The following is a 12,933-nucleotide window of genomic DNA, read 5'->3' on the forward strand; positions in this document are numbered from 1 at the left end:
AAATTAGTCAAAAGTTTAGTGTTTGGTCCCATATTCTTTGACTGCAATGACTACATCAAGCCTGTGACTGCCATGATTGAGAAAGATCATGAATAATAATGAGTGAGAGAGTTACAGAGGCTACAACAAAACATGCTAACCTCTCACCATTACCAATAACAGAGGCTACAACAAAACATGCTAACCTCTCACCATTACCAATAACAGAGGCTACAACAAAACATGCTAACCTCTCACCATTACCAATAACAGAGACTACAACAAAACATGCTAACCTCTCACCATTACCAATAACAGAGACTACAACAAAACATGCTAACCTCTCACCATTACCAATAACAGAGGCTACAACAAAACATGCTAACCTCTCACCATTACCAATAACAGAGGCTACAACAAAACATGCTAACCTCTCACCATTACCAATAACAGAGGCTACAACAAAACATGCTCACCTCTCACCATTACCAATAACAGAGGCTACAACAAAACATGCTAACCTCTCACCATTACCAATAACAGAGGCTACAACAAAACATGCTAACCTCTCACCATTACCAATAACAGAGGCTACAACAAAACATGCTAACCTCTCACCATTACCAATAACAGAGGCTACAACAAAACATGCTAACCTCTCATCATTACCAATAACAGAGGCTACAACAAAACATGCTAACCTCTCACCATTACCAATAACAGAGACTACAACAAAACATGCTAACCTCTCACCATTACCAATAACAGAGACTACAACAAAACATGCTAACCTCTCACCATTACCAATAACAGAGGCTACAACAAAACATGCTAACCTCTCACCATTACCAATAACAGAGGCTACAACAAAACATGCTAACCTCTCACCATTACCAATAACAGAGGCTACAACAAAACATGCTCACCTCTCACCATTACCAATAACAGAGGCTACAACAAAACATGCTAACCTCTCACCATTACCAATAACAGAGGCTACAACAAAACATGCTAACCTCTCACCATTACCAATAACAGAGGCTACAACAAAACATGCTAACCTCTCACCATTACCAATAACAGAGGATACAACAAAACATGCTAACCTCTCACCATTACCAATAACAGAGGATACAACAAAACATGCTAACCTCTCACCATTATCAATAACAGATGCTACAACAGAACATGCTAACCTCTCACCATTACCAATAACAGAGGCTACAACAAAACATGCTAACCTCTCACCATTACCAATAACAGAGGCTACAACAAAACATGCTAACCTCTCACCATTACCAATAACAGAGGCTACAACAAAACATGCTAACCTCTCACCATTACCAATAACAGAGGCTACAACAAAACATGCTAACCTCTCACCATTACCAATAACAGAGACTACAACAAAACATGCTAACCTCTCACCATTACCAATAACAGAGGCTACAACAAAACATGCTAACCTCTCACCATTACCAATAACAGAGACTACAACAAAACATGCTAACCTCTCACCATTACCAATAACAGAGACTACAACAAAACATGCTAACCTCTCATCATTACCAATTTATTTATTTATTTCACCTTTATTTAACCAGGTAGGCAAGTTGAGAACAAGTTCTCATTTACAATTACGACCTGGCCAAGATAAAGCAAAGCAGTTCGACACATATAACAACACAGAGTAACACATGGAGTTAAACAAATGTAACCCTCTCACCAGGCTTGAATATGACTCTCACAACATTAACATATGTAGAGTATCTCAGCAGCATGGGATGATAGGTGAGAAGGACATCTCCAATAAGAATTCCTATTGTAAACTATCTAGGGTTATGACAATAGGGTATTAACTTCAGATGAAATGATTATAGGTTTCTGTTATTTAATCAGGATAAACCATCCCATGCATTAAATTAAAACAATTAATGACTCCACCAAGGCAACATACATAATGTTCCATATGTGTATTAAAACATTTTCAAACACAAATACATGTTCAGACACAACATCAAAAAAAAAAAAAAAATTATAATAAACCCCAATGAGTCGTGCACAACCCGTGTCCAAATTAAGCACCTCACATTGTGGTTACTCACGACTTGGTAGATATTCCCTCAGCGAAGTATGGCAGTTCCATGCAAGTTTCCTCACAAAGTCCAAGGCAGCACAGCTACCCATGCAGACAGTACTCCTTAGTAACCGATATCCCCATGGCAACACAGCGACCCATGCAGACAGTACTCCTTAGTAACCGATATCCCCATGGCAACACGAACTCGTTAAACTTCCCAAGCAATTATCTCCCGGTGTCACACGATGCTAGGCTAACCTCTAGCTGGCTAATACCTCCACGACGAGTCGGTAGATTCAGTCTTTACAAAAGTTTTAACGAAATTATAACAACTCTTTTATTAAATAAAACATGTATTTCCCTTCATGTCTTAGTAGCTATGGGTTTTGTTGTAGTTCTGTCGTCTTCTTTTATAATTTTTCTTCACCAACCGTCCTGAGGTAAAACGTCCATCCTTTCATCAACGTCTTTTTCCCTCCCGTTAACCAGGTCAACTCCCATTGGCCACAACTTAACAAGCGACCTTATTGGTCAAAACTTAAACTTCAAAGTAAAATAATCTATTCACTTATACATTAAATAAATATTTCTTCAAAAAGCATAATGCATTAACAACATTACAGTTTAGGAGCAATTCAATCATCTTTTAAATATAATACCAATTAATTATAACAAATAAACTCAATACTTGGTTCAAACAAGGGTATTACACAAACATACAGTCAATAATACAGTAGAAAAATAAGTCTATATACAAGGTGAGCAAATGAAGTGAAATAAGGGAGGTAAAGGCAAAAAAAGGCCATGGTGGCAAAGTAAATACAATATAGCAAGTAAAACACTGGAATGGTAGATATGCAGTGGAAGAAAGTGCAAAGTAGAAATAATGGGGAGCAAAGGAGCTAAATAAATAAATACAGTAGGGGAAGAAGTAGTTGGGCTAAATTATAGATGGGCTATGTACAGGTGCAGTAATCTGTGAGCTGCTCTGACAGCTGGTGCTTAAAGCTAGTGAGGGAGATAAGTGTTTCCAGTTTTAGTGATTTTTGTAGTTTGTTCCAGTCATTGGCAGCAGAGAACTGGAAGAAGAGGTGGCCGAAGGAGGAATTTGCTTTGGGGGTGACCAGGGAGATATACCTGCTGGAGCGCGTGCTACAGGTGGGTGCTGCTATGGTGACAAGCGAGCTGAGATAAGGGGGGACTTTACCTAGCAGGGTCTTGTAGATGACCTGGAGCCAGTGGGTTTGGCAACGAGTATCAAGCGAGGGCCAGACAACGAGAGCGTACAGGTCGCAGTGGTGGGTAGTACAGTGGGGGGGAAAAGTATTTGATCCCCTGCTGATTTTCTACCTTTGCCCACTGACAAAGAAATGATCAGTCTATAATTTTAATGGTAGGTTTATTTGAACAGTGAGAGACAGAATAACAGCAAAAAAAATCAAGAAAAACGCATGTCAAAAATGTTGTATATTGATTTGCATTTTAATGAGGGAAATAAGTATTTGACCCCTCTGCAAAACATGACTTAGTACTTGGTGGCAAAACCCTTGTTGGCAATCAGAGGTCAGACGTTTCTTGTAGTTGGCCACCAGGTTTGCACACATCTCAGGAGGGATTTTGTCCCACTCCTCTTTGCAGATCTCCTCCAAGTCATTAAGGTTTCGAGACTGACGTTTGGCAACTCGAACCTTCAGCTCCCTCCACAGATTTTCTATGGGATTAAGGTCTGGAGACTGGCTAGGCCACTCCAGGACCTTAATGTGCTTCTTCTTGAGCCACTCCTTTGTTGCCTTGGCCATGTGTTTTGGGTCATCGTCATGCTGGAATACCCATCCACAACCCATTTTCAATGCCCTGGCTGAGGGAAGGAGGTTCTCACCCAAGATTTGACGGTACATGGCCCCGTCCTTCGTCCCTTTGATGCAGTGAAGTTGTCCTGTCCCCTTAGCAGAAAAACACCCCCAAAGCATAATGTTTCCACCTCCATGTTTGACGGTGGAGATGGTGTTCTTGGGGTCATAGGCAGCAATCCTCCTCCTCCAAACACGGCGAGTTGACTTGATGTCAAAGAGCTCCATTTTGGTCTCATCTGACCACAACATTTTCACCCAGTTGTCCTCTGAATCATTCAGATGTTCATTGGCAAACTTCAGACGGGCATGTATATGTATTCTTGAGCAGGAGGACCTTGCGGGCGCTGTAGGATTTCAGTCCTTCACGGCATAGTGTGTTACCAATTGTTTTCTTGGTGACTGTGGTCCCAGCTGCCTTGAGATCATTGACAAGATCCTCCCGTGGAGTTCTGGGCTGATTCCTCACCGTTCTCATGATCATTGCAACTCCATGAGGTGAGATCTTGCATGGAGCCCCAGGCCGAGGGATATTGACAGTTCTTTTGTGTTTCTTCCATTTGCGAATAATCGCACCATATGTTGTCACCTTCTTACCAAGCTGCTTGGCGATGGTCGTGTAGCCCATTCCAGCCTTGTGTAGGTCTACAATCTTGTCCCTGACATCCTTGGAGAGCTCTTTGGTCTTGGCCATGGTGGAGAGTTTGGAATCTGATTGATTGATTGCTTCTGTGGACGGGTGTCTTTTTTTACAGGTAACAAGCTGCGGTTAGGAGCACTCCCTTTACTTAAGAGTGTGCTCCTAATCTCAGCTCGTTACCTGTATAAAAGACACCTGGGAGCCAGAAATCTTTCTGATTGAGAGGGGGTCAAATACTTATTTCCCTCATTAAAATGCAAATCAATTTATAACATTTCTGACATGAGTTTTTCTGGATGTTTTTGTTGTTATTCTGTCTCTCACTGTTCAAATAAACCATTAAAATTATAGACTGATCCTTTCTTTGTCAGTGGGCAAACGTACAAAATCAGCAGGGGATCAAATACTTTTTTCCCCCACTGTATATGGGGCTTTGGTGACAAAACGGATGGCACTGTGATAGACTGCATTCAATTTATTGAGTAGGGTATTGGAGGCTATTTTGTAAATGACATCGCCGAAGTCAAGGATCAGTAGGATGGTCAGTTTTACGAGGGTATGTTTGGCAGCATGAGTGAAGGAGGCTATGTTGCGAAATAGGAAGCCAATTCTAGATTTAACTTTGGATTGGAGATGCTTATAGTGAGTCTGGAAGGAGAGTTTACAGTCTAACAGGACACCTAGGTATTTGTAGTTGTCCACATATTCTAAGTCAGAACCGTCCAGAGTAGTGATGCTGGACAGGCGGGCAGGTGCAGGCAGCGATCGGTTGAAGAGCATGCATATAGTTTTACTTGTATTTAAGAGCAGTTGGAGGCCACGGAAGGAGAGTTGTATGGCATTGAAGCTCGTCTGGAGGTTAGTTAACACAGTGTCCAAAGAAGGGCCAGAAGTATACAGAATAACACCAATAACAGAGGGGGTCTGATCTTTGTGCCTCTGTAAATTTCTCATTTATCATTATTCACGATTCATTCATGATTATTCATAATCATGGTAGCATCCACATGAATGTAGAAGTGTTCAGAAACATCTTCTATTCTTACTGACAATACAAGTGAAGTGACTCCAAAATGACAGGACATTATTCACCATTCAGTTTCTATTAGGAAAAACATCATCCAAAACACAACCAAAACAAACTGAAAAATGAATTCAACAAGTTTGTAGAATCACAAGCTTGATGTAATCACTGCAGGCATGGAACATGGGACTAAATACTAAACTTATGACAACTTTAATACAATATAAGTGAATTTGTCCGAATATGTACAACTTTTTCAAATGGGAGAACTAAATACATAAAGTGCTTTCCTTTCTTAACAGTAACACAGCTATGTATGAAAATACCCTCAAATAAAAGGTGACATTCTGTACTGTCACCTAATATGAAACATCTCAAATCCAAAATGCTGGAGCATAGCACCACATTTAAAACTGTAAGCTTCACTGTCCAAACACATATGGTGTGGACTATGTGTGTCTGGTAAACACATGTGGATCTGGTGAACAGTTATCACTTGTTGACCAACTACAGGAATACTGACCTCAGAGTCTCCAGTTTACAGTGGGGATTCCCCAGTCCAGCAGAGAGCAGCTTCACTCCTGAATCCTTCAGGTCATTGTTACTCAGGTCCAGCTCTCTCAGGTGTGAGGGGTTTGACCTCAGAGCTGAGACCAGAGAATCACAGCCTTCCTCTGTGACTAGACAGCCTGACAGCCTGAAAAGGGTCAAATCATATTAAAATCACACTGCTATGCTTTGGTGGTGAAAAAAGTGGCAGTATCATTTTTCAACATATTCAGATATCAGTGTCCTGAAACCTTCCATATCTATTCGTAAAATAATGTATCATCATTAAAAATGACAAATTATCAAAGTTTTGCCTGCAGATAGAAACATGTATAGTACAAATATTTGAGTAGACTGACCAGACCAGTTTAAAAGCAGTATCAGTCAAAAGACAGACAGTGAGGTATCAGATTTAGATTGTATTGAGTATACAGTCCACACCATATCTATTTTGACAGTGAAGATAACATTTTAAATGTGGCTCTAAACTCCAACATTTTGGATTTCAGATCAAATGTTTCAAATGAGGTGACAGTATATAATGTCACCTTTTATTTGAGGATATTTTCATACATATCTGTTTCAACATTTAGAAAAATGAAAGCACTTTATGTATCTAGTCCCCCTATTTAAAGAAGTCATATGTTTTCTGACCAATTCACTCATAGTGTATTAAATTAGTCAAAAGTTAAGTATTTGGTCCCATATTCTTTGACTGCCATGATTGAGAAAGATCATGAATAATAATGAGTGAGAGAGTTACAGAGGCTACAACAAAACATGCTAACCTCTCACCATTACCAATAACAGAGGCTACAACAAAACATGCTAACCTCTCACCATTACCAATAACAGAGGCTACAACAAAACATGCTAACCTCTCACCATTACCAATAACAGAGACTACAACAAAACATGCTAACCTCTCACCATTACCAATAACAGAGGCTACAACAAAACATGCTAACCTCTCACCATTACCAATAACAGAGACTACAACAAAACATGCTATTCTCTCACCATTACCAATAACAGAGGCTACAACAAAACATGCTAACCTCTCACCATTACCAATAACAGAGGCTACAACAACACATGCTAACCTCTCACCATTACCAATAACAGAGACTACAACAAAACATGCTATTCTCTCACCATTACCAATAACAGAGGGGGTTTGATCTTTGTGCCTCCGTTTCTCATTTATCATCATTCACGATTCATTCATGGTTATTCATAATCATGGTAGCATCCACATGAATGTAGAAGTCACTGACAATAGAAGTGAAGTGACTCCAAAATGACAGGACATTATTTACTATTCAGTATCCATTAGGAAAAACATCATCCAAAACACAACCAAGACCAACTGCAAATGAATTCAACAAGTTAGTAGAATCACAAGCCTCACTGCAGGTGTCAGGAATCCCGCTTCCTGAGTCTGTTTCTGCCTGAGCTGACTGTTTTCTGTTTGGAGTCTAAGGGTGCGTTCAGAAACCTATCTGGTTGCCAGGCGACGAAGTTAGGCGGGAGATCTAGTGATATTATTACCCTGTCTGGTTGCCAGGCAACGAAGTTAGGCGGGAGATCTAGTGATATTATTACCCTATCTGGTTGCCAGGCGACGAAGTTAGGCGGGAGATCTAGTGATTACCCTACACCTGCATCTCATCAACCTTCTGCACACCTGGTCCTGATCATCACCTCTTCATAAGCCCTGAGCTGACATCCATTCCCTGCTGGTTCGTTAGCAACGAACAGCCTCATGTTTCCTGAGCTAGTCTTGTTGTTTTGTTCTTGTTACTGGTTACTCCCCCCCCCGTTGACTCTGTCTACAGTCATCCTCCCGGAACATTCAACTCCCTTGACTGGCCGTCGGTGGATACAGTGACGTCATTGAATCCACCCATCTACTCTCATCAACTCACCTCTGCTGCCGCTCCGTCTCCTGGATCACTCAAATTACACATCAAGACTACCAATAAATACTCACCTTCATTTTACTCACCTGGTCTGCTTCTGGGTTCTGTCTTAGAGAAACGTGACAGCAGGCATGGAATATGGGACAACATGCTAAACTTATGACTACTTTAATACACTATAAGTAATATGTCCGAATAATTACGACTTTTTCAAATGGGAGAACTACATGCATAAAGTACTTTCATATCTGATAATACTGACCTCAGAGTCTCCAGTTTACAGTGGGGATTCCCTAGTCCAGCAGAGAGCAGCTTCACGCCTGAATCCTTCAGGTCATTGTTACTCAGATCCAACTCTCTCAGGTGTGAGGGGTTTAACCTCAGAGCTGAGACCAGAGAATCACAGCCTTCCTCTGTGACTCCACAGCCTGACAAAGAGATCATGACTTCAAACACATTGTTAACCTGTTAGGGCTAGGGGGCAGTATTGACACTCCTGGATAAAAAAACATACCCGATTTAATCTGGTTACCACTCCTACCCAGTAACTAGAATATGCATATACTTATTACATATGGATAGAAAACACCCTACATTTTCTAAAACTGTTTGAATGGTGTCTGTGAGTATAACAGAACTCAAATGGCAGGTCAAAACCTGAGAGATTCCTTTACAGGAAGTGGCCTGTCTGACCATTTCTTGAACTTCTTTTCCATCTCTATCATTTAGTAAGGATCTCTGCTCTAACGTGACACTTCCCACGTCGTCCATAGGCGCTCAGAGCCGGGGAAAAAACAGAATGTCGTCATTCCAGCCCCAGGCTGAAACACATTATCGCCTTTCTCAAGTGGCCGATCAAGGGACACTGGGCTTATGCGCGTGACCCCGACCGCCCCCGCCTTTGGGATTTTTTCCTCTGTTTGCCGAAAAGGAGATTCCCTGTCGGAATATTATCGCTTTTCTACGAGAAAAATGTCGTAAAAATTTATTTTAAACAGCGGTTGACATGCTTCGAAGTACGGTAATGGAATATTTAGAATTTTATTGTCACGAATTGCGCCATGCGCGCGACACTTCTTTACTATTTCGGATAGTGTCTGGAACGCACGAACAAAATGCCGCTATTCGGATATAACGATGGATTATTTTGGACCAAACCAACATTTGTTATTGAAGTAGCAGTCCTGGGTGTGCATTCTGACGAAGACAACAAAAGGTAATCAAACTTTTATAATAGTAAATATGATTATGGTGAGTGCTAAACTTGCCGGGTGTCTAAATAGCGAGCCCGTGATGCCTGGGCTATGTACTTAGAATATTGCAAAATGTGCTTTCACCAAAAAGCTATTTTAAAATCGGACATATCGAGTGCATAGAGGAGGTCTGTATCTATAATTCTTAAAATAATTGTTATGCTTTTTGTGAACGTTTATCGTGAGTAATTTAGTAAAATGTTAGCGAATTCCCCGGAAGTTTGCGGGGGGTATGCTAGTTCTGAACGTCACATGCTAATGTAAAAAGCTGGTTTTTGATATAAATATGAACTTGATTGAACAAAACATGCATGTATTGTATAACATAATGTCCTAGGGTTGTCATCTGATGAAGATCATCAAAGGTGAGTGCTGCATTTAGCTGTCTTCTGGGTTTTGGTGACATTATATGCTGGCTTGAAAAATGGGTGTCTGATTATTTCTGGCTTGGTACTCTGCTGACATAATCTAATGTATTGCTTTCGTTGTAAAGCCTTTTTGAAATCGGACAGTGTGGTTAGATTAACGAGAGTCTTGTCTTGAAATGGCTGTAAAATAGTCATATGTTTGAGAAATTGAAGTAATAGGATTTTTAAGGTTTTGAAAATCGCGCCACAGGCTGGCAGTGGCTGTTACGTAGGTGGGACGCAAGCGTCCCACCTAGCCCATAGAGGTTAATTTAGTGTAGAAGGACAATGGCAGATGCATTTGGTTAATTCTCCCAAACAACATATATATTCTTCTTCTGTGTCCTAGAATTGTATGGTCATATTGTTATACTAATGTGAAAATCAATGCATTTATTCACACACACACACACACACACACACACACACACACACACACACACACACACACACACACACACACACACACACACACACACACACACACACACACACACACACACACACACACACACACACGACACACACACACTGGACACACAGTCAGCATATAACTTTGTCCAAGTGGTGGTCAGAATGTTTGTATTACCTAGCCTGAAAAGTCCAACATGTCTGATATGAACATTGACATAAACCCTCTACATACTTGAGTTTCTCCAGTCTGCAGTGTGGATCCTCCAGTCCAGCAGAGAGCAGTCTGACTCCTGAGTCTCCTGGGTGATTGTAGCTCAGGTCCAGCTCTCTCAGGTGTGAGGGGTTTGACCTCAGAGCTGAGACCAGAGAAGCACAGCCTTCCTCTGTGACTCCACAGCCTGACAGCCTGCAACGAGATCATCATGACTTCACAAACACACTGTTTAGTTAACACCAGTAGTGTTGAAGGACAATGGAAGATGCATTTGGTTTATTCTCTCAAACAACATATAGATTCATCTTCCGTCAGCTACAATTGTATGGTCATATTGTTATACTAATGTGAAAATCAATGCATTTATTCAATGTTTTCAATGTAATATTATACACATATTATAATGCATATTTTTCTTTAACCTGAATATTTCTTCCTGATGATTAGATTTTATATGTCATTTTATGTACTCACAGAAATGCACTGGAGGCTTTGACCACTGGCAGCAGCCTCAGAAGACCTTCCTCTGATCTGGAGTATTTCTTCAGGTCAAACACATCCAGCTCCTTTTCTGAAGTCAGCAACACAAAGACCAGAGCTGACCACTGTGCAGGTGACAGGTAGGGTTTTGAGACACTTCCTGAGCTCAGGTAGCTTTGGATCTCCTCCACTAGAGAATGGTCATTCAGTTCATTCAGACAGTGGAACAGATTGATGCACCTCTCTGGAGAGGGATTCTCCCTGATCTTCTCCTTGATGTACTTGACTGTTTTTTCATGGGTCTTTGAGCTGCTTCTTGTCTTTGTCAGTAGATCTCGTAAGTGCTTCTGATTGGACTCCAGTGAGAGTCCCAGAAGGAAGCGGAGGAAAAGGTCCAGGTTTCCCATCTCACTGTGTAAGGCTTTATCCACAGCACTCTTGTAGAAAGAAACTTCAGACTTGTCTCTGAACAGCGCAGAAAGGTTCCTGGACGTTGATTGCGGTTCGGCCATTAGATTCTCATTGTTGTTGATGAATGAGAGGAACACATATACAGCAGCCAGAAACTCCTGAATGCTCAGATGAACAAAGCAGTACACCTTGTCTTGGTACAGAACACATTCCTCTTTAAAGAGCTGTGTGCACAATCCTGAGTACACTGAGGCTTCATTGACATCAATGCCAGCCTCTTTCAGGTCTTCTTCATAGAAAATCAGATTGCCATTCACAAGCTGCTGAAAAGCCAGTTTTCCCAGTGACAGAATGCTCTCTTTATTCCAGTGTGGACCTGTCTCTTCTTTCCCAAGATACTTTTCATTCTTCTGTTTGGTATAAAACTCCACAAGGTGTGTGTACATCTCAGTCAGAGTCTTGGGCATCTCTTCTCTCTTATGTTTCAGCATGTGTTCAAGGACTGTTGCAGAAATCCAACAGAAGACTGGAATGTGGCACATGATGTGGAGGCTCCTTGATGTCTTTATGTGTGAGATGATTCTGCTGGCCAGGTCCTCATCACTGAATCTCTTCCTGAAGTACTCCTCCTTCTGTGGGTCATTGAACCCTCGTACCTCTGTCACCTGGTCAACACACCCTGAAGGGATCTTATTGGCTGCTGCAGGTCGGGTAGTTATCCAGAGGAGAGCAGAGGGAAGCAGATTTCCCTTGATGAGATTTGTCAGCAGAACATCCACTGAGGTTGACTCTGTGACGTCACAACAGATCTTGTTCTTCTGGAAGTCTAGGGGCAGTCGGCACTCATCCAGACCATCAAAGATGAACAGAACTTTGTACTTGTTGTAGATGGAGATTCTTGATTGTTTGGTTTCCATTGAAAAGTGATTAAGAAGTTCAATCAAAGTGTGTTTGTCCCCTTTCATCAAATTCAGCTCCCGAAAAGGGAATGAAAATATAAATTGGACATCCTGATTTGCTTTTCCTTCAGCCCAGTCCAGAATGAACTTCTGCACAGAGACTGTTTTTCCAATGCCAGCGACTCCCTTTGTCAGCACAGTTCTGATGAGTTTGTCTTGTCCAGTTAAGGGTTTGAAGATGTCGTTACATTTGACTGCAGTCTCTTGTCTTGCTTGTTTCCTGGTTGTTGTCTCAATCTGTCTCAGCTCATGTTCATTATTGACCTCTCCTGTTCCACCCTCTGTGATGTAGAGCTCTGTGTAGATCTGATTGAGAAGTGTTGGGTTTCCTTGTTTAGCGATCCCCTCAAATACACATTGAACCTTCTTCTCTAGATTAGATTTGAGTTCACGTTGGCAAATCACAGCAAGCTCATCTGAATGAAGAAATAGCACAGAGGATATTAATATTATGTCTGTTTTAATGCCTACAGTATTGTAGGACTGTTATAACATTTTAAATCATAATCATTTATTCTCTTAACTGTCTATATAAATGTGTAAATGTTTTCATAATCCATTACAGACTGGTGTGACTGATTATATTATTATTGGTATTATTGATGGTATTATTAATGTTGTCTCTCTCTCTCTCTCTAAATTAATCACCACAACACATCCCTGCTGCTACTTGATGAGGTCACTAGGTGTTGTGTTAAGGCTGCTACAATATCATTGAGTTACACAGCTACTTTAGCTGTACTTTAGCTAC

General features: G+C 41.0%; 1 protein-coding gene across 1 annotated transcript; it reads right to left on the reverse strand.

Moving 5' to 3' along the window:
• Positions 1–9,617: 9,617 nt before the first annotated feature.
• On the reverse strand, positions 9,618–12,140 carry LOC145876040 (NLR family CARD domain-containing protein 3-like). The gene is made up of 2 exons (XM_082971812.1): positions 10,807–12,140; positions 9,618–10,524 (listed from the first exon to the last, which is right to left on the reverse strand). The coding sequence occupies exons 1-2, from the start codon at positions 12,138–12,140 to the stop codon at positions 10,290–10,292; spliced, it is 1,569 nt and encodes a 522-aa protein (XP_082827938.1). The 3' UTR covers positions 9,618–10,289.
• Between the last annotated feature and the right edge of the window lie 793 nt (positions 12,141–12,933).

Source organism: Salmo salar, unplaced genomic scaffold (genome assembly GCF_965601325.2).
Source record: "Salmo salar unplaced genomic scaffold, fSalSal1 ptg000432l, whole genome shotgun sequence".
Classification (NCBI taxonomy): domain Eukaryota; kingdom Metazoa; phylum Chordata; class Actinopteri; order Salmoniformes; family Salmonidae; genus Salmo; species Salmo salar.